At 39.7% G+C, this 22,760-nt stretch overlaps 2 protein-coding genes across 3 annotated transcripts; both read left to right on the top strand.

The window, feature by feature from the left end:
- Positions 1–1,296: 1,296 nt before the first annotated feature.
- LOC117253827 (potassium voltage-gated channel subfamily V member 2-like) lies at positions 1,297–5,101 on the top strand. The gene is made up of 2 exons (XM_033621560.2): positions 1,297–2,566; positions 4,444–5,101. The coding sequence occupies exons 1-2, from the start codon at positions 1,319–1,321 to the stop codon at positions 4,744–4,746; spliced, it is 1,551 nt and encodes a 516-aa protein (XP_033477451.1). The 5' UTR covers positions 1,297–1,318; the 3' UTR covers positions 4,747–5,101.
- Positions 5,102–9,879: 4,778 nt separating this feature from the next.
- On the top strand, positions 9,880–20,033 carry LOC117253529 (N-acetyllactosaminide beta-1,3-N-acetylglucosaminyltransferase 3-like). Of its 2 annotated transcripts, XM_033621029.2 has the most exons (3): positions 9,882–10,004; positions 12,153–12,259; positions 16,908–20,033. In XM_033621029.2, the coding sequence occupies exons 2-3, from the start codon at positions 12,225–12,227 to the stop codon at positions 18,058–18,060; spliced, it is 1,188 nt and encodes a 395-aa protein (XP_033476920.1). In that variant the 5' UTR covers positions 9,882–10,004; positions 12,153–12,224; the 3' UTR covers positions 18,061–20,033. The 2 variants fall into 2 exon arrangements, with proteins under 2 accessions (XP_033476921.1, XP_033476920.1); XM_033621030.2 differs by lacking the exon at positions 12,153–12,259 and having other exon boundaries at positions 9,880–10,004.
- Positions 20,034–22,760: the final 2,727 nt, after the last annotated feature.

The raw sequence follows: 22,760 nt of genomic DNA, 5'->3' as shown, positions 1-22,760 counted from the left end.
TTGCTTCCCTGATTGTGATTGTGAATTAACATTATGCTGGTTCATTTGTTTACAAGATAGATGCTCTTCATTCCCAGGAATAATTTTTGCTGATAGATCCCAGAGTCTGCACTGAACTGGGTGAAAGTAAAATCTAAATCACTGCTGCATAAACTGGGTGCTCACTCAACTGGCTGCTGTTTCTCTTCTAGTTTTCTTTGTTATCTTGAGGTTTAACACAGCTTTGGGGCAGTTTCTATTGTTTTTAAGACGAAATCTTTAACATGATTGTATTAGAAATGTTATTCATGATTTGTGTCTTTTTTAGTGTTATTTCTGGTTTTGCTGTAGCCCCATCCACAGCAGTATGTGCTTAGCTTTCACACTGGTAGATTTGGTTTATTAAAGATGCTAGCAAAGCAGCACAAACATTGGATAGGTTGGACCAGTGGGTTTATCTATATATCTTTAAATGTTACAGTTAATGGACAAAAAAGACAACAGAAATAAACAAATTCATGGTGATTTGGTCCACTTTAGCTGCACGGTATTTCCTCACCAGTGACATTCCTATCAGTCTCAGCTCTGTTCGAAATGTTAGCATTAAGCTAACACTTAAACATAAAATACTGAAAGCTTAAAGGACTGTCTCCACCACAACTGTAAAACTACACTGCCCATGTCCCATGGTTGAACCCAATTGTCAATATGTTGATGTACAAATACATGTTTAAATTACCTCAGGCAGTGGGGAAACTGCTTCCCCTTCAACAAGACTGAAAATGTTCATTCAGAATGATTTCTTAAAACAGGTTAGGACTTATGAGAATAAGTATGAGGAACTGAAAAAGAGGAATAACAAAAAAAAAGCGCCAATTCAACATATAGCCTGTCAGTTGGCCCTTTATCTCGTCACTTCAAAATCCTTAAATCAACTTTGTTTCCTAATCCCGCCTCCCCCCTATATTTACAACTTCTTAAGGAAACTTGGAAGGGCACCAATGAGATTAAATGCAAGAAATCCTTTGCTGCTCGCCCTTGATCTCTCAGTCTGTGTCAAATGCCCATGTGTTGTCTGCACAGTAACAGTCGGAGAGGGGAATCTCTTCCTCTCTCCACAACCCTCTGGACTACAATCTCAACTACAAGTGAGCCAGAAAAAACAGGAAGAGCTGCTATTCACTGGGATATCAGTTCCTGCAGGACCAGACGCAGTTTTTCTGATGATTCAGTAAAATACCATGTGTTGTTAGAGCCATTTTCTTGCAGTATTTCCTGTTATGCTTTTTTTTCCCTTTACTTCTGTTTCATTGGCTTCCTGCCTTGAACATCAGTCGCCATGTATTCAAAGAATGCTACACTGCAGAGATGTTTGCAGAATCGCCGCTCGACTATCAACTGTCTGCCAAAGACTGTAGATGACAACAAAACATTCCCATTTTCCCAAGAGAAAACAGTCAAAGCATGGACATCTTTGGAGGATCTGGACAGTCCTGGCATCGAAGCAGAGGAGAGACCAAAAGAACAACAGAGCATTAGTGTTAATGTTGGAGGGAAATTGTTTCTTATCCCCCGAGAGTGTGCCGTTAAATACCCTCAAACCCGTATAGGCTCATTGGCTCTCTGCAAGGACCGAGTGAAACTCCTCACGCTGTGCGACGACTATTGCGTGCGCAAGGATGAGTTCTTCTTTGACCGTGACCCTGCCTTCTTCCACCACATCTGCCATTTCTACACAAGTGGAGTGCTGTGGGTCATACGGGAAATGTGCCCCATTAATTTTGAGGAGGAGATCGCATACTGGGGCCTAAGCCTGAACGACACCCAGCGCTGCTGCTGGATGATGTTCGAAGAGAAGGTGGATGAGGTGAAGGAGACCCTGAAGGTGGAGAAGGAGCTGATGGCTGAGATCGAGGTGAAGTACGACAATGAGTGTTTCAAGGACATGGCCTTTGGGAGTGTGAGGAAGACTTTATGGAACCTTGTGGAGAATCCGTACTCTTCGCCTCAGGCGAAGGCTTTCACTGTGATCTCCAACCTTTTAGTGCTCTTCTCCATCGTTGCAATGAGTCTCAACACTGTTGAGGAACTTAAAATTTATCAAATCAATGGCAAAACACACATGGAATGGGTGGAGATCATCACTATTGTGTTCTTCACCTTTGAATATTTAACTCGCCTTGTCACCACTCCTAATATCAGACTATTTATGAAGAGTGGACTCAACTTCGTGGACATGGTGGCGGTCATGCCTTATTTCTTCCAGATCATCTTTGAAACTTTTTCTGATTCTGAGAATTTGAGTGCACAGGAAGACCTCAAGGCCATGGCCAGGGTCAGCAAGCTTAGCCATGTCCTCAAGGTCATCAAGCTGCTGCGAATCTTTCGGATTTTGAAACTGGCTCGACACTCCACCGGTATGAGAGCATTTGGGTTCACCCTGCGGCAGTGTTACCAGCAGGCCTCTTGCATTTTCCTCTTCATTGCCATGGGAATCTTCACTTTCTCTGCTCTCCTTCATTCAGCTGAGAGGGAAACTGAGGGATCTCCTATCAGCAGTATCCCATATGCCTGGTGGTGGGCTGCGGTGAGTATTGTTTGCTGATTAACTTAATTTTATCCTAATCCATAAACATCTGCCCCTTACCTGTGTTCTTCCTCTGCATACACCTGCTTTAGAAGACAAGAGTGTGATATAGTCGACAATAGTACCACTAAGAAAAGGAAACTAAGAGGGAAGTAATAGTTTCTACCCCAACCTGACACCAGAGCAGCTTGTTTCACTGGTTACAGTCTCTTACGTGTCCTTTTAGCTGCAGAAGTTGTTTGGTTGAAAGTGAAATTAATGTTGAAGCACTTTCTTTTTGCATTCATTTTAATTTTGTTTTGCTAATTAAACTTGTGACTCACGCATGAGCATGTGAGAGCACAGTGGGGCAGCTGCCGCTATTGCAAATCCGAGTGTAAGCAGTTGCTTCAGCTGCTGCGCATTAGCCTCCACCGAAGGTCCTCGGTGTTCAGCAGTTGGTGGCACAATGTGTCATGGAGATAGCACATGTCTGTCGAGTTAGCAGTGAAGAGGACTGCAGTACATGGTCCCTGAGACTTTTTTCTGGGCTAACATTATTCATTACTTGGGGTTTGTAAAAACTGGTTTGTACTAGTCGCCAAGTTTTGAAAATAGTTGACTAAACATCATTACATTGTTGTTTTTTCCTTATAATGCTTATAATAGAGGTCATAGAGGTAAAAACTCCAGCACCTCTGATCATCTTTGTCAGACCCGACAACAAACTTTATACTACAATTGTTGCTGAAGTTTTGCCCTATCAACACTTTACATTGCAGCACCTGAACTAGATGCTTGTTTTCACACTGATTGATTGTCCCCGTAGTGGTACAAATTGTCACCAGGGCAAATTTAAGACTTTACCAGGAGCATGGAAATGGAATCACTGCTCTAAATGAAGTATCCATCCTCCACTCTCTTGCTCTTTAGAGAAGAAAAAGCATTAAATGCAATAAATTGTGATGCCCCAAACCAGTTTGCATGTTTGTTACAAGTCATTAAAGGTAGCTGTCCACCAGTAGATCCTGCTGTTTCTTGTTAAAAAACATGGATCAAAACAGCTGTTTGAAGCCATGTAAATCAACTGCTGGGATTTTAAGCCCCAGTGATGAAAGTCTGTTTCTCAATAGCTCTGAAATGGCAATGGTAACAAAAAACTTTGGCTGGGAGTGGTACCTCAGTCGTACAGCATATAGTCTCAGAAGTTTTCTTGTTTGTTTGAAGATATTTAGTTCAGAACAGAACAAGTGGATTCGATTTACTTCCCCCACTAAACAAATGATGACATCTCTCCAGCTACACCAGTTTAACAGCATTTCAACTGTATGTTGACTATAGAGAAATATTCTCAGGAGTTGGAGAAGCCTCTTCTGTTGGCCAACAGGACTCTGTATTACCTTGAACTAATCTCGGAGCCTATAGGTTATTGGTCTGATGATGATTAGCTTCTAGCGGCAGCTGCCAATATTTCGGGACATCCAGTATGTGGGCCAAGACTTCCTCCTCTATGCACCAGTCATTTCGGCTGATCTGAATGCAGATATAAAAATAAAAAGGATGGTAAAAAGCTAAATCATTGTCAGACAATAGCTGATGGGTTACAAGGTTTCCTTCTGGCATATGCATTTTGTCTCTTTTGCTCTCCACATCGACTGTTTTACTGCCGCTCATACATGATTGGTCAATACTATTAGACTACAAATGGACTGCAAACGGAAAGCAGAATGTATCTGATAGCAAAGTCTTATGCAGTTATCTATTTAAAGAGATTAAGTTTAAACAAATTGAATTCACTTTTAGCTCATTCTTCTATTCTTCGTGAACAATCATACTATAGAGATGAAAATGTTAATGAAAACTGAATAACATGGTGACTGTTCACTTTTCTCTCCTAGGTCAGCATCTCCACTGTGGGCTACGGGGATGTGGTTCCTGTAACTATCGTGGGCCGCTTTGTGGCTTTTGGCTGCATCTCATTTGGTATCATCCTCAACGGCATGCCAATCTCTTTCCTCTTTAACAAATTCTCAGATTACTATGCTAAGCTAAAAGCAGAGGAGTACAGCACTAAGATAGTGCAGCACCGCTTACATCTTAAAAAGCGCCTCCGACGCAAAATAGACATGTGTTTGCATCACTCAGAGGAAGACAACAGTACAGACGACCATTGCGAGTTCCCAACACTGATTGAAACATAAACTATGGGGGTGTGTTAAGTGGAACTATGTTGCCTGGTAAACTTGTAACTCCTCAAGTTTAACAAACAGCACTCAAGTTCCATAAAAGTTACATCCACACTGACTCTTGACTCAACTTGAACTTAAAACATGTGAATTGTAAACGAGTGCCTGTAAATGAATAGAAGCTCTTCACCGAAGTGAATGTCGCAAGTGTTGAAGTGTTATAAGCTGTAAAAATCTGTGTATGGTGTATCAGCTGATAAATATACACTCATGTTTCCTATGCTGTCATGTATGTTTGGAGATGATCACTTTCTATATGACAATGAAGCCAGATTTTGCATTAAATCACTTGTGGGTATCAAACAGTTAACACAGCTGTCATTGTGTGAAGTTTCTTCATTATTACACTGCAAAAAATCGGCAATACAGATACCAAAATACAAAAGTTTCCTTATGTAATGGTAAATATCAAAGGTTGTGTTTGAATTGGCACTGCATACTATATACTCAGTCAGTATATACTGCATACTGTCTACTAAATAAATGATCAAGTGTGCCATTACCTGCAGACTGTTCACACTGAAGTATACTGCAGCACAATGGTTCTCAAATGGTGTGCTGCGTGTGCTGTGGGATTATTGCAATATTCAGTTGGGCCTATACAAAAAGTTATGTATGGATTTTTAATTGACTGTATCAGTATGTTATGCACACCCATTTCCTAATAAGAGGCAAACTCCAGCTAAAAAATGTAATTTATTTTAATTCAGTTTAGAAAACCTTCATGGGGGACCTATTTGTTGCCGCTTGGCTTGCTTACGGGAATTATAAGTGTGTGACACATCAAAAGCCCTGATTGGCAGCAAGTGTTCAAGGTTCAAGGTAACTTTATTAATACCCGAAGGTAGATTTGGTTGCAGTTCCGGGAGAGGGCATCTCAACATACAGACAATTACATACATACAGTACATACTTCAGTGACAGCACAGTTAAACACCACAAAAACAGACATGGGCAGGTGCTCACAAGGCTAACTGATCAGGATTAAAAAGTGAGATAAGATAAAAGACCACTAAAATGCCAATAAGTTAAAGTCAGGTCCAATTTCCAATAAATAGAAATAAATAAGGTAGACCTTAAAAGTCTGTGGGATGATAACATTTAAAAGGAGGAAGCTGTGAGTGGGGCAATGGTTCGCTTTACTGTATGGAGCACCAGTGAAGACGACCTACCACCGAAAGAAAAGAGTCTTATTTGTCTTATTTTTTCTTAGTTTTATTGTTTTATGTGGTGGTAAGAATGATACCACATGTTATAAAAGCTATTGTGCACAGATATAGAAACAGGTGTGCCTTGGACTTGGGTGTGGGCTTGTCCTTTGGCGGTCCTTGGGCACAAAAAGTTTGAAAACCACTGCTCCACCAATACATCTTCTCTGCATCACATGACTGGATTGATTACAACGTTGCCAGTCCGAGCTACTGTTGAATGAAAATTGTTGCTCCTTTGTTTTCAGCAATTAGATTTAAACAAATTTGTGGCAAAGACCAACTTAACCCCTTTGTGCAAAACATCAGATTTCCTTGAGTTGTATCCCTTTCAAGGAAGCACGCATTCAAATGACACTCTACTCATCTGAGGCTCATTCAAGCAACTCAACTCACAGCCAGTGTTCACCTACTATAAATATGGCTGTGCCTCAAGTTCCCAGCAGATCATTGCTTATGAGGTGGTATTGTGATAGTGGGAAAAATGGCATCAGGACTAAGTGAGAGTTTCATAAGTCAAATGGTTTTTCTTAGCAAAAAGGGTCCTTCTCAAAGTGTCAAATCATTGTAAGACTAAAGGTGTCTAAGGCCACAGCCCAACGATCTGCGGTTCGGCTTCTCGAGTCCGCATATCGAAGTATTCTTGGGCAAGATACTGAACCCCACACTGCTACCAATGGCTGTGCTAATGGTGTATGAGTGCGTGAGAATGCTTAGCTGAGTAGCAGCTGAGTGCAGTAGCCTCAATCAACGGTGTACGAATGTGCGTATGAATGGATGTATGTGACATGTACTGTGAAAGTGTTCTGAGTGGATGGAAGACTAGAAAGGCATTATAAAAGTGCAAGTCTTGGACTTGATCTCCAAGTCCAAGATCAAGGAATCTTGACTGTCTTGTCAAGGACTTTCCTCCACAATCACCTGACAATCACCTCGACGCCTTTGAACATTTATGGAGGCACTTGAAGACTGAGAAAGCCAAGCACTCTGTGACATCACAGGAAGCTTTTTGAACATTGTCACACCATGCTGAGATAAATCCATGTACATTTTTTTTAAAGGGACAGTGCACCCAAAAATGAAAATTCAGCCATTATCTACTCACCCATATGCTGATGGAGGCTCAGGTGAAGTTTTAGAGTCCTCACAACACTTGCGGAGATCCCAGGGGAGAGGGGGTAGCAACACAACTCCACTTAATGGAGGCTTATGGCTCTCCAGATTCAAACGTCCAAAAACACATAATTGAAACCACAAAATATCTCGTCCGTAGTGATCCCAGTGTCCTGAAGTTCCAACATAAAAAGTTGTTTGGAAAAACAACGCAAGACCAGTGAAAACACGTGAACACATGCCCATGTCTCACGGTCTCACGTGAACACGGTGCACAGAGAGGCAGTTAGAGCTACAGGCTACAATGAGGCTAAAAACAGAGTTCAAATGATGCTTTTCCAAACAACTTTTTTTATGTCAGGGCTTCAGGACGCTTGGATCACTACAGACGAGCAGTATGGAGATATTTTATGGTTTCAATTATGTGTTTTTGGACGTTTGAATCTGGGGCGCTGTATGCCTCCATTAGGTGGAGTTGTGTTGCTACCTCCTCTCCCCTTGGATCTCCGCAAGTGTTGTGAGGACTCTAAAACTTCACCTGAGCCTCCATCAGCATATGGGAGAGTAGATAATGGCTGAATTTTCATTTTTGGGTGCACTATCCCTTTAAAGATTCAACTTCTCACACAGATTGTTAAGCTGATATTCTCATTTGTTAAGAAGAAAATAGTGTTACATTGAAAACACAATGCAAAACAGAAGTATTTTGGCTAGTGGTCTCAGACTTTTTGATCTCATTACACAGGGCCACTGCTGGCCTTTTGGGTGCCCCAAGTGTCATTGCTTTTTGGTGCTCAAAAGTTTAACGTCTTCCACCATTATCTTCTCAACTGTAGGTGACAAATGTAGAATTCTGGTCTTGATCATATCCAACAACCAAAACCTTTTCAGACAGAGGTCCCTGAGACAAAATCTTATCAAATGGAGGACTGTGACCTAATTTGTATCAGTGTAGGAGTCTTAGGCATGAGAAGGTTGAGAACCATCGCCTTATATTGCACTACAGGATCAACTGAAGGGGGCACACTGGTCTCTACATATGCCAATATTTGTTATATTTGTTATTAGATATTTGGCTTGTTTTCCCATTTATGTAAGCTATTAAATTATTATTAATCACTAGCCATGATTGCATCAGTTTTGGAGCTGTCCATGTTGCATGTGATTTGATATTTGATTACACACCGTCATGTGATCCATTGTTGATATGTAAATATTTGCTACAGCAGCTTTAAGGGACTGAATCCTCATTCATTCATCTTCTAACCGCTTCATCCTCTTGAGGGTCACGGGGGGCTGGAGCCTATCCCAGCTGACATCGGGCGAGAGGCGAGGTACACCCTGGACAGGTCGCCAGACTATCGCAGGGCTGACACATAGAGACAAACAACCATTCACACTCACATTCACACCTATGGACAATTTAGAGTTACCAATTAACCTAGTCCCCAATCTGCATGTCTTTGGACTGTGGGAGGAAGCTGGAGTGCCTGGAGAGAACCCACGCTGACACGGGGAGAACATGCAAACTCCGCACAGAAGGGCTCCCCCGCCCGGGATCGAACCGGCAACCCTCTTGCTGTGAGGCGAGAATGCTAACCACCACACCACCGTGCCGCCAGGGATTGAATCGTTTGTTTAATTATTACCATGGATTAAAAAGGGATCATCATTTGTCCCTCAGTGGACAGAACTGGCCAATTAGAAATGAGTCAAACCTGTAGCGAAGCAGAGTGATGCATCATGGACCACGATCCACCTCTTTATCTTAGTACTGTGGGACTGCTCTGTCTTATTGAGCCAAAGCCATGTGACTCCACTGTGGTTGACTTTGCTGACTTTTGCATCTTTTCAGAGTAATCTTTTTGTTCCTGTGAAGTAAATATTGAAGACAGATCCAATCATTATTTTCCAGTTACTAATGGCAGAAAACCTGCTTTTCGCCTGAGAACCAAGATGCAGAGTTTCTTTGTATCTCCCCAATCTGATGTTGTCTCAAACAGCTTCACAGGCCGAACCAACACTTCCAGACCCAGGCAAGTGGCAGTTGTGATATTTGCACCGGGTATTTTGTGCTGTTAATAACTGATGCCATGATATTTAACAATAATCAGAGTCAAAAGACCAAAGACTGGAGCAACAGAGCTCTGATCAGACAGTCTGTCAAACCCAGGCTAGGAGTGGTGGTTAGAAGTAGGCTATTCATGTAACATGTATCATCATGTACTCATGATGTCGTTGATATGAAGAGGCCCAGACTGTGGATATCTTTGGAGTCAATTTCTGTTTACTCCTTACAGCTCTGACAGCAAGAGGTAAAAACAAAATCCTCCGCCAGTTACAACCATATTAACTCGAGCCCCTCTCCCATAGAGTACAACAGCCAAAGGGGAGAAGTAAGTTGGGGGAGACAGACAGACAGACAGACAGACAGATACATAGAGGGATAGACAGACAGATAGATAGATGGATAGATAGATAGATAGATAGATAGATAGATAGATAGATAGATAGATATACAGACAAATAGATACATAGAGGGATATACAGACAGATAGACAGACAGACAGACAGATACATAGAGGGATAGACAGACAGATAGATAGATAGATAGATAGATAGATAGATATACAGACAAATAGATACATAGAGGGATATACAGACAGATAGACAGACAGACAGACAGATAGATAGAAAGAAAGAAAGAAAGAAAGATGACGCTCTCCTGCGAGACCCCTGACGCAGCAGATCCGTCAGCAGAGGCAGGCCCCGCCCAGCTGCAGGCTGGGAGTGGGAACAGACCCGAGCACAGAGCCATGCAGCTGCACACTGGACTCATCAGTAAGACCTGGAGCTACAGAGACACACGGGAGGAACTGCCTCCTTCTAACGGTAAGTAATCCTACATTGGTCACATACACATTCCAGCTCCATGTGATCCTGTTTGTGCAGCAGCTGTAGCCACTTCTTGGGAAATGACTGAAGTGAGTTTCCGTTTTACAGTAACGGTAAATATTTCCTGTAGCTACATTAACATTTTTATTTTTTCCCGAGGCTTATCGATTACATTACCGCATCTAATTGGGATACTTAAAAATATAAAGGCTGATCAACCATTTTTTGTGTGAGGCGTCGGAAAAACAACGCCTCAGACTGGGAAAAAAAAGTATTTTATATTTGTCTTGATTTAATAAAATCGTTTATTTGTCTTTTTTTCACTGTCATCAGTTGCAGAGACTAATTTATAATACATCGTTTTGTATCAGTCCGTTATCTGAGTTAAATATAAGCGTCACCTGATCTTTTAAATCAGCCTGCGACTTCCTTGGGCGCAACAGCCAAAGTAGGAACTGAAGGCACTCTGTGACTGCAGGAAAAATTAATTTATAATGTGCAATATCCTGGAAAAAAAGACCTTCCAATACAGTGTTTTATGGGTGTAAATGACCTGATGATGGTGCCCTCTTACATTTGGTTCATATAGTTAAATGCATAAAGGAAATGGTTTGTGGCATCACACAGTGTTCAGTGCCACCTTCGTGTGCTGCTATAAATGAACTTTAAAACTGTATTTCTTTTTTATTTCTGTAGGAAACTGAAATGCTACTTCAATTCATATTACTTTTGAGTTATTCTTTTGTCTACGCACACTCACCAGCCACTTTATTAGGTACACTTGTTTGTTGAAGTTAATGCAAATAGCTAGTTAGCAACTCAATGCATTTAGGCATGTAGACATGGTTAAGACGACCTGCTGAAGATCAAACCGAGCATCAGAATGGGGAAGAAAGGGGAGTTAAGGGACTTTGAACGTGGCATGGTTGTTGGTGCAAGGCGGGCTGGTCTGAGTAATTCAGAAAGAGCACACACCGGGTGCAACTCCTGTCAGATACAGGAACAGGAAACTGAGGCTTCAGTTTGCATGGGCTCAATAAAATTAGACAACAGATCAATGGAAAAACATTGCCTGGTTTGATGAGTCTCAATACATGCTGCATGAAAGTATGATCAACGGTTCACGCTGGTGGTGGTGGTATAATGGTGTGGGGGATATTTTCTTGGCACACTTTGGGCCCCTTAGTACCAACTGAGCATGGTTTAAACACCACAGCCTACCTGAGTATTGTTGCTGAACGTGTCCATCCCTTAATGACCACAGTGTACCCATCTTCTGATGGCTACTTCCAGCAGGATAACGCACCATGTCACAAAGCTCAGATCATCTCAAACTGGTTTCTTGAACATGACAATGGGTTCACTGTACTCCAATGGCCTCCTTAGTCACCAGATCTCAATCCAATAGAGCACCTCTGGGATGTGGTGGAACGGGAGATTCACATCATGGATGTGCGGGCAACAAATCTGCAGCAACTGCATGATGCTATCATGTCAATATGGACCAAAATATCTGAGGAATGTTTCCAGCACTTTGTTGAATCTATGCTATTAAGAATTAAAAGAGGTGCTAGCAAGGTGTACCTAATAAAGTGGCCAGTGAGTGTATCTAAACAGTGATACTCAGATTCTTTACTTAATACTTTTTCTTTACTTAAAATACCAATACAACAATTTTAGAAATAGGTACTCGATTACAAGTAAAAGTCTTGCATTCAAAAATTAATTAGGCTTAAAAGTACAGTAGTATCAGCTTATTATATTTTAAGTACAGTGTTAGTAAAATAGTAAAAGTCCTCATTCTGCAGAGAAATATCAGAGTCATTGACATTTATTTATTTATTTATCTTTTTTACTACAGAAATGTCCTCAGGGACCTGCTTCACTGTACATTTGTTTAGATTTATTTGCACTACTTGTATTTAGTTTTTTTATGATGGCACCTTATGTCCATCATTGCACTAGGATATGTGTGTTGCCTTTGTTGTGTCTTCTTTTGCACCTGTTTTTGAATCTTGTTTGCACATCACGTTCATTCATTCTTTTGCTTTACATAGCAGACCAGGGAAACACATTTGCTTTCCTTTACATACTGTACTGCAGTGTGTACAGATGGATGACAATAAGCTCCTATCTCTCTTACAGTGCCTTTCAGTCCAGTGGTTCCCAACCTGAGGGTTGGGTCCCTCCAAAGGGTCAGTTTGAAGAGGTTGTGAGATGATTAATGGCAGAGGAAAGAAGACAACACAAAGGTCTGCTACACACATCTTTTTTTTTTAGCTTTTTTTTTTTCTTTCTGGTGAAATATTGAATAATTTGAAATGTGACAAGGAGCATAGAAGCTCATTACATCTCCTCTTTTTACATACATATATAACTAACTACATCTGTAAAATAAATTCATTAGTATTCAGTATAATATTTATATTAACTGAAATGTGGCAGAGTGGGAGCATAAAATGCATTTACTTGAGCGACGTATGCACACTCCAGTTCTTCAGTTATTTTCAAGCAGAGTTTCTAAATGACTCAGAGCCAGTTTTTTGTTTCACTCTTGCATGGGTGATGCAGGTCTTCAGTACAACAGGTTACTACAGTGTTTACCCTCTCAGGATATTACAAATCCCATAAGGACAACAGCAGAATCACAGGAATAGAAACTGAGAGTGAAGTCTATACTCACCAAAAAAATATATCTGCAGGTAATTTAGAAATCTGGAAACAAAAATAGGCACTTTTTTTTTTAAATTATTATTTATAATAATTTAACTGTAAAGCATAGGCTAATAGCTCATTAGAAATAAAAGACAGATGTTCAGTCCCAGTTCCTGAGAAGATTCTAGAGAACTGAAAGTGATGATAAATAAAAATAGGGCACAGTCTCACATGAAGTCAAATTTGAGGTAAATACATGATGCAGCACAAGTAAAGTCAGAACTGACTGCAATAGACAGGAATATTTCATATTTGTTGTATGGAAATTTTGAATATGTAAAGCGACTGTGTACAGGGTCTGTGGCCACTGGTGCCTAGATCATACCCTCCAAGCATCAGAATAATATCAGTAGTTTGAATTACTTCAATAATCAGTAACTGATGAATGGTAAAAGTTAATAAGTAAATGAATGCAAAGTTATCCTTCCTGACTATAGTCTCTTTGTTTACAGCTCTGGAGGAAGTACTCTGAAACAATGTTAAATACTCCATTACAAGTCATGCATTTAAAATATTGAATGAAAGACTAAAAACAGACTTTAAGGACATTTGTCTAAAGTGTTAGCTTTATTAATATTTGTTACAATACTGGATTAATTATTATTATTATTATTATTATTATTATTATCATTGATGCATTTAATTTGTAGGTGGTATTTTAATTTTGTAGCTGCTAAATACTCTGAGCTTTATAGTATGGTTTCATATTTTATACACTAATAAATTCATGTAAAACTTGAATCTGAAAAGTAACTATAGCTGTCAGACAATAATGACATAACTATATGGATGGGTAAAAACTTTTTGAATCTAACTGAAGAAAAAAGTTGTCCCTCACAGTGGTGCCATAATGTATGCAGAATATATGATTTGTGATTGAAGAAAATACTCCTCTAATACATTGTAGTATGCTTGTAGAGTGAAGCTCTCAGCTCTCATATTAACCTGGATGGGTAGATTTTGAGTTTTATTGTCAGTCAGTCAGTTGTGTGTTTTTCTGCCTGATTTTCTCATGTTGAGTAACAGGGTGAGGCTGGTGTTGAGTCTAGGCGTGTTATTTGACATTTGACAGTGAATGGTAATGTCTGACTGGGCGCTTCCCTTTACTCACATTTCTCTGAATGCCTGTTTAGTTTGTTGTTATGATTTCACAGCTGACATCATCTGTATGTAACATATTCCACCCAATTTGATGAGGCCTGACAGCATTTGATCTGTTGCCACTAATAGTGCAGCATGCGGGCAGATGCCAAGCCACCTCATGTCTGCTCGCTCCTGTTGGTCTCTGCTTGTCATTTGGAGCGGTGAGGTGAAATGTGTGAACGTTTTTATTCATGGGAAGTCACCTTGTCTGTGCCTCATACTTTGAGGCTGAGCCCAAATAGTCAACAGATTGTCTCATTAGTCCAGAAGGACTTCTTTCTGTTCTCAGGCATATAGCTGTAGTGTTTTTGGCACAGGGAGGTCTCTTCTTCTTACTCTGCGTTTAGCTTTGGTGCATTGTTTCCCAGAGAGGCAGGTCAATACAATCTTGCAAAACAAATTTAATGGGGCTTTCAGGAGCAGGTTCATACTGTAAATGTAGACTTAAGTATAACTCTGCAGTCTGTATTTCTTGCCTCCGACTCAGAAAAGCATCTGAGCTTTTTAAAACCACTTCCAGACTTTCTGTTGCATCTCCAGTAAATCATTTGTTGGTTGAAATGATGCTCCAGTCGTACTCTGGTGTGCGCTAACTTTAATGTTACTGTTTAAACTGGTGCTTTCTCAAGTTAACTGCGGAGTTAGATGATTGAGTGGATCGGGTACACTAACAGTGGCACAGCAGCTGCTTGTGATCAACTGTTTTTTGGCTAATTGGATCTTTATTGTGGTGCAATACAAAGAAAAATCTGCCATTTCTCTGCCCCTCTCATTTCCCTTGTTCCTTTCCCCTGATCCCTTCCACCCTGACCCCCTAAACTCTGACAAGGAGAGACCATAGTACCGGAGCTGCAGATATTAGTAGCTTAGTTAAGTAAGGCAGGATAAGAAGTTACGGAAATGAATGAATAATAACAACACTTCCCTTCTTTCCATTTCATTCATTCCAACCCCACCCATTTGCCAGCCACGAATCCAATGACCGTTATAGACTTAAAATAGGAATTATATAAATATGCCAATTTCCTCTTGCATCCATGATGATATCCGCAGATATAGCTGTGAGGATACATAAAATATATACATGTAAAGTCATCAAAGGACATACAGAACACACAGTTTACACAAGATATATATAAGCAGGTAAGAAAGTAGTACATACAGAACACAGCTAAGAGATAAGAATAACCGCAGATAGTTACATCAAAGCACTGATCTTTTCTAGAGTGCTTGACCAACAAATGATATTGTGTGTCTTAGCATAATGTAGGCGTGCTGTAGAAAGTTCTAGCTGTGCATCCCAGGGAATTGATGGCTGTACTGGCCTATTAGGTTTCCACTGTTTTTTAATGGTTGGCTGGTTTGACAGCAACTGTTATGTTTTTTGGAAATAATGTGAACAATAAATAAATAAAAACTTTTTTTTTAAATTAAAATGTACAAGATTTGGTTTGTAACAATTTCAGATAACCTGAATTAATCCAGGGTTTGAACTGTTCCAAAACATTGATACTTCATCATCTTATATAGTTCTGACAAATGTGCGTGCATATTGCTGGCTTGCACATCATGCAGGAACAGTGCAACATGCATCTCTTAGTGTCGTCAATGCGTCAAATGTAAGTCCAGCATTTAACCAACTTTAAATTTTTTAAGTTTGGTCTACCACAAAATATTTTATGTTTCTTCACTAGCTGCTGGTTTACTTTGCACTGAGCCGGTGTTGCACAAATCTTTGAGGAACAAATGACTATTTGTACGTCAGTTTTTCATCCTGTATTATGTTGAATTTGTTAAGAAAATGTTGTTTTTCTCGCATGCTTCCACAGTGAATGTAGAATCCAAAACTGGAGAAAATTCCTGATGAATCAAAGACATAGGATAACCGCATTTTATTAACAGCAAAACTATATCTAAACATCCCTTTACAAACTGTCAGACAACCCGTGCAGTCTAGTCCAGGTCTCATTTATCCAGTCGTATGTTCAGTACTTTCCAAACAGACAGCTCTTTTAGATGAGGAACCCAAAGTGAAACGAATCTATGTTCTCTTGAAAGCCACAATCCATTGAGAAAAACAGTGAATCTTTTTCATATTGTATAGCCTTTGTAAATGCTTATGTTATCGAGAGCTGCTTTGTGGAGGAGTCTTTTTCTTTTTTTAAGCCGCGCACTGTTCATATTCATTAACGTGATTGTGCTCTCTGTATTTTATTGTTTGTTTGTTTATTTGCACATATGAAAGGAACAAATTATAGATTTAGTACAAATCAAAGAATATAGAGAGTGGGTTAGACATGGAGGTAGAACTAGCTGAAACAGATTGGTGGTATTACCTTTGGGCGCTGAAACGGTTTGTCCGCTGTGTTTACATTTGATTTCTTACTGTTCAGTGTTGTCTTCACAAAAGCTAAAATGTGTCCAAAAAACGGACACGACATTTCTCTTTTGTACAAGGTGCTCCAGTTGCTCAGCTGGCTCTGTGTTTGAGTTCTCCTCCATGTTGCTTCTAGGTCGTGGACTGGACAGGGTGGAGTCACGTGACTACACATGCAGTAGTGCATTACGAACACACACAATGGGGGAAAGTATTAACAAAATGTAAAAAAATAAATAAATAACGACATTACCGATATGTGCAAGATTACATCGGTTCGAAGTTCTGAATGTTGGTTTCATTCAATTTTCGGTTAATTGCCCAGCCCTAGTTTTGATATAGTTTTGCTGTTGTTTAATGCGGTTGCCTATGACTTGAGTTTATCAATCACTTTTTCCGTTTTTGGATTCTGCATTCACCAAGGTATGCGAGAAGTTTCTTCCCCAATTCAGCGTAACACGGGCTGACTACTTGACATACCAATTGTCACTTGGGGGTTAAAGTATTCCTTTAAGTTGTACTGTGGCAGTGGCTGCTATGTGTTCAGGTGTGACATCCTTAACCTTAAGTTTACAAAGAAATTAACAACTAATTAGTCATGTTGCATATTTTATGTCATACGGAGATGTTTTAATGAGAAAACTGTGTTTTGTTTGTCATTGCAGAGTTTCAAGGATGAGAAAAATCAAAACAAGGACTTTATTGCTGGTGGGAGCTCTTGGTCTGTTGTTGGTCCTCAATCTCTGTAAAGACTTTATTGACCGCAAAACCGTCCATCTCCACGTAGATGTGAAAGAGGATAACAGTCAAATAAGGCGACCCACCACAAATAACTCCTATGCATACTCCTGGCCGAAATGTCAGCGAAATGTGACTGCTGAGAACATCACAGGCTTTAACTCTCTTCCCGGTGTTATAAAAGACTTTCTGTACTTTCGACACTGTCGCCATTTCCCCATGATACTTGACCTTCCTGACAAATGTGGAGGAGCTGAAAAATCAGCAGAAGTCTTCCTTCTGCTGGTCATTAAAAGCTCCCCTGTGAACTATGATCGTCGAGAGGTGCTGCGTAAAACCTGGGCGAAAGAGAGGTTACACAACGGTGTGTGGATCCGAAGGATTTTCATCTCAGGGACGATGGACGCTGGTTTTGAGAAAGAGAGACTGAACAAACTGCTTGAGCTGGAGCAACGTGAGTACAATGACATCCTCCAATGGGACTTCAATGAAAAATTCTACAACCTCACCTTGAAGCAGATACTCTTCCTGGAATGGATGGAAAGAAACTGCCCTAACGCTCGCTTCCATCTAAATGGTGATGATGACGTCTTTGCCAACACAGACAACATGGTCGAGTATCTCCAAGGCCTCAAGGACAACGATGGAAACAAGCACCTCTTTACTGGCCATCTGATCCAGAATGTGGGGCCCATTAGATCAACATGGAGCAAGTACTATATCCCAGTTCAGGTACACAAGTCAGACTCATATCCCCCCTACTGTGGCGGAGGGGGCTTCCTCCTGTCTGGCTACACAGCCTTGGTCATATACAACATGTCCCAGTCCATTACCATTCTTCCCATTGATGATGTTTACATGGGGATGTGTCTGGCCAAAGCAGGTCTAAAACCTTCCTCTCATATGGGTGTTAAGACGGCAGGACTGTACATTCCCTCCAGCACGCTAGATAAATTTGATCCTTGCTATTATAAAGAAGTTTTACTGGTACACAGATTCCTTCCACCTCACATGTATCTGATGTGGCACAGAATAAATGATCCCAATCTGAAATGTGGTCCGTCCAAGAAAATGCTATAGCAGCACCTTCTCTCCTGCACCTGATCTAAAGATGTGAGAGAGTGTGACTTTCATTCGAGATTTACAAGAAAAGGATTCAACTGTTTTTCTACCACTGTTCAGCTGCAGGCTTTTGCACAGTCCAAATGCCATTAACGTGGGAGAGCAGTCAGCCTGACTCGGCAGTAGGTAGCGTAGTGTTTTTTGTTTTTTTTCCCACGTACTGTGTGGGTGAGCAGCTTCCACTGGAATTAAAAAAGGGGTTGCAAACTTATTTTCTAACAGGCTTTGTTGGCTGCATCTGAGCCGACAGATACATAGCACTGATAAATGATTTCCGTGTGCAGTTGTTCTAGTGTGGCTTGAGTGTGAAACGATACTTCCCTTTATGACCATGCAGCAGACATGGAGCATTATTATATTTATGGTGCCTGATGGAGTACAATATTCAGTGGCCTTTGACTTTAATGGATGAACTCTTTCAACGCTTGAGAAAAGATGTAACCCTTTCTTTACCAGTTTGTGTAACGTTGTGCAGGTACCACACACAAACAGCTGCTGGAAACAGGGTTGAAAGCCATTTGATCCAACCATAAAGTCAATTTGCAGGCTGTTAAATGTAAAACAAAACATCCATAAGAGGCTGATAACTCCACATATCTGCTTTACATAGAGTCACTTTCATATTCAATAGAAAATATTGACTAATGGAGCTTTAAGCTGTCGGTGAAGCTAAACTATGCACAAATATGCATCATGCTTAACAACATCTTAACAAGGCCTTGACAGTGAGCAAGAGTTTACAGGAAGAAGCTTCACCAAAGCTGCAGACAGCATGTCTATCTAACTATATTACTAATGTGACAGCTCTTCTGCTTGGTTGGCTCTGCTCTTGCTCTGTTGTCTGTCTCCAGGGCTGCACAACTGTCAGAGGTTAATCAGCGACATTGAACGCACCTGGGCCCAGAGTGCCTCATGCATATAAGCTGCAGCAGCAGCCAGTCCTCTTCTGTCAGACCCCGTGTTGTGGTTGTTTCATTTCCTTTGCTTGGCATCAAATACTTCTCAGTGGTGTGATCTTTTTGTTTGATCTGATATTTCCTGTTTTAAATCATGCTTTTGTATTTGTGTGAAAGTATAATTTATTTAATTGTATTTAAGCAGACTTCTTGTACACCTGAGCACAGGTATCGAAACAACGCCCAGGGACAAGCTCAAAATGGTGTGCACTGTTTTGCTACAGTTTCCAGTTTGGCGAGTGTGTCAAAGGTGTACCCAGTCAGCAGGGACCTGTTTATAAACCAAATTCTGGTAGATATTTAATTATTGTACATACAATTTTCATTTTTATTTCACACTTGCTATGGCAATTTTAGCATATATTCCCCATGCCAGTAAAGCCCCTTTGAAGTGAATTAGAGTAAACCACACTATATTTAAAGGCAGTGCTCCTGAGCAACAAAGCAGGGTGTTCAATGCACCACCGTTTTCTACGTTTTATCGGGGCAGGGCGATAGTGGCGTCCACAGCCTTACAATGATATGATTCAGAAATAATTCCTCAGGGTTTCTCAATCGTGAAGGTGTAATGTTACTTAATCTTCTGCTTAAGTTCAAGAGTTTACAATTTGCATTCATGTTAAGATTTTTTTTTGTATACTTGTGTTCAGAAAGAAATTAATGTTTGTTTTTTGTGCCTTAAATCAGTGCTTCTCTACAGAAAGCACTGTTAGAATTGTAGAAAGATGGAGGACTTAAAGGTTTATGTGTTGTCACATACGCTTAATATTAATGAAACAACAGTCAGTAATAGCCATTGCAAGGGTTTGCCTTTAGGACTTTGTAAGTTGAAAAAAAACATTGAATATATCTGTTTTTATTTTCATGCCGCTAAGAAAAAGGTTTTATATTGTGTTGTTTTATTATTAATGACTTTGAGATTAAATTGTGTACTGCATATATTAAACATGTGTTTGATATAAACAGAAAGCTGAATACTGGTGTCAGAGGTTTTTTTTTTCAGACCTTTTTCAGGGCACACCTGACATGTGTATGTATAGGCAACACAGCTTTAAACATTCCAACACCAATAAGTCAGCTTTTGCAAATGACCTCAAATTAAAGAAAATAATTAGGCAGCACAGATTAGGGCCTCTTTGCCATCATACTGCTGGCTTGTTAGAAACTCTTGTTTGACGGCAACAGGTCAATTATAAGCTAGAGCAGATTCCAGTTGGTCCAGCCACAGGGTCCAGATTTTAATGCCCATTTATTATCTTGTTTTTAGCTTTTGCCTTCCTTATTTCATCTTTTACTAGATTTCATGTTATGACATTTTATTTGTTTTGTCATTCTTGTGTTTAAATTGTGTTTAGTTTTATTGTACAGCATAGGTCAAGGTCCACGCACTTTTTAAAATGTTCAGCGTCATACTTGCGTTTGGCCATGTTGTTGAGCTAGTCTCTGTCAGGTTGTCACTGAAGCAAGATTTATGCTTCTGCATACCTACGACTCAGAGGGCTTTGCGGAAATAAAAGCTCTGTGCGGGAAATCACTGTACTTAAAAATAAAGTGTGTCTGTTACAAACTTGACGCATTTACGAGTCACTTGCGGTCCATTCAAAATGGACCTTATGCCCACTTTTGGACCATGACCCACCAGTTGGGAACCACTGAGCTAGAGAACATGAAAAGAGACTCACTGACAGCTTGACAACTCTGTGTGACTTTTCTATTCTGAAAAATTTTAGCGATGCAAAAGTCCCTCACTGACGCCCTAAACAGAATTTAAAAAAGATACATGATAAGGCAGACCCCGACAAACTGTTCTGTTCTCAATAAATTAGATATGCAAACAATCTGCTGCTTTTTTCATTCATATTTGTGGGATAGTGAATTTGGTAAACTATCTTGTATTCTACCATCTTCTTATAATCTGTGGCATTGACTGACAATGTAATATTCAGCCAGTCTTGTTAACTCTCCTTTTGAAAAGAGACATGCTGGATGGCTGTGATTTGTTTTATTTATAATTTTCTGTAAATGTTTCTTGTTATGTTTATATTATATATTTAAGTTAAATATCTAAGACTTCTTTTTAATGCATTAAATAAATGTAGGCCTAATTCTCTAATATGTTGGTCACAAATTTGTTAAAATCTGTGTCAGTGAGCACTTCTCTTCCAAATTAATCCATCCTGCTGACAGATGTGACATATCAAGATACTGATTTAATAGCATCATTACGACACAGGTACCTTGGGATGGTCACAATAAAATGTGCAGTTTGAGCACACAACACAATGACACAGATGTTGTAAGTTTTAGGGAGTGTGCCATTTATCATGCTGACTGCAGGAATGTCCACCAGAGGTGCTACCCTTCAACTAAATGTACATTTCTCGACCATAAGCTGTCTTCAAGGTTGTTTCCCTGAATTTGGCAGTACATCCAACCAGCCTTACAACTGCAGACCACATGTAGCCACACCAGCTCAGGACCTCCACATCCAGTGTCTTCATCTGGATCATCTGAGACCATCCACCCTGATGATGCAACAAATTTTCACTACTTAAGAACTTCTGCACAAACTGTCAGAAACCATGTCAGGGAAGCTCATCGACATGTTCATCATGCTCACCAGGGTCTTGACCCAACAGCAGTTTGTCATCTTAACTGACTTGTGCGGTTGTGAGGATGGTTGGATGTACTGCCAAATTTAGCTAATTATTATTATTATTATTATTATTATTATTATTATTATTATTAATAATAATAATAATAATAATAATAATAATAATATATATATATATATATATATATATATATATATATATATAAAAAGAGAGAGAGAGAGAGAGAGAGCATTTTTGAGGATTATTTAACATATGTAGAGATCGAAAATTATAAGGTAAAAGGGATAAAGAAAACACATGAATACATACGTACATAAACCATAAACAAACAAAAGTGTTAGAAATAGCAGAAATAAGTGACAATAATATAATGATAATAAATTAAGAAATTTAAAAGAGAAAACAAAGCAAATCACTTATATTTTTTTCATAGGATGTAGTTAAATAAACCCATACATTTTGATAAAGGTTAGAGGATACATTTTATAAAAACTAGGTACATACAGGTATCAACACACATGATACCCACATGCCTAATCATACATGCTCACACCCATCAATGTGTGTACCCAAACATGGACACATAGTTACCCACATATTTATGTGAACCATAAAGAACAAGAAAAAACTTCTATGCTATCAGTCTCATGACTTCAGCTGTCATATTATCAAAAATCAATGGGAACATCGTCCTCTATATATCTCAAGCATTTCCCCCCATCTTTCTTCAAAAATATGAGACTTGATTTCTAACTCTAATGGTCATTTTTTTCCATTTCGTATATATTTTTTCTTAACAAGATTTCCATTCAACATTGATTAAGTTATCTTTAAACCAGTTTTTTGTAATTTGTTTAATCATTGCTACAAGTGAGAATCTTTCTAATCGATCTCTTCTGGTATTTTTCTCCCCCAAGTAACAGGACTAGTGGGTTTTTATTGAATGAAATGCCAAAGATATTGGGCAATTCTCTAACAGATTTTTTTCCAGAGGTAACTCAAAAATGAAAATTCAGTTCTTGGGCATCTGCTCTGGTGGACATTTGAGCAGTCAGCAGGCCAATGGCAAGTTCCCTCAAACCTTACA

This window comes from Epinephelus lanceolatus, chromosome 6, assembly GCF_041903045.1.
Source record: "Epinephelus lanceolatus isolate andai-2023 chromosome 6, ASM4190304v1, whole genome shotgun sequence".
NCBI classification, from domain to species: Eukaryota; Metazoa; Chordata; class Actinopteri; order Perciformes; family Serranidae; genus Epinephelus; species Epinephelus lanceolatus.
This window is presented reverse-complemented; position numbering and strand designations above follow the sequence as displayed.

Excerpts from the sequence above, each read along its gene's own strand:
- LOC117253529 (XM_033621029.2), top strand. The coding sequence starts at position 12,225 with ATGATTAATGGCAGAGGAAAGAAGACAACACAAAG. Across the intron at positions 12,260-16,907 it reads GGAAAGAAGACAACACAAAG|AGTTTCAAGGATGAGAAAAA; the intron begins GTCTGCTACACA and ends TTGTCATTGCAG.
- LOC117253827 (XM_033621560.2), top strand. The coding sequence starts at position 1,319 with ATGTATTCAAAGAATGCTACACTGCAGAGATGTTTGCAGAATCGCCGC. Across the intron at positions 2,567-4,443 it reads ATGCCTGGTGGTGGGCTGCG|GTCAGCATCTCCACTGTGGG; the intron begins GTGAGTATTGTT and ends TTTCTCTCCTAG.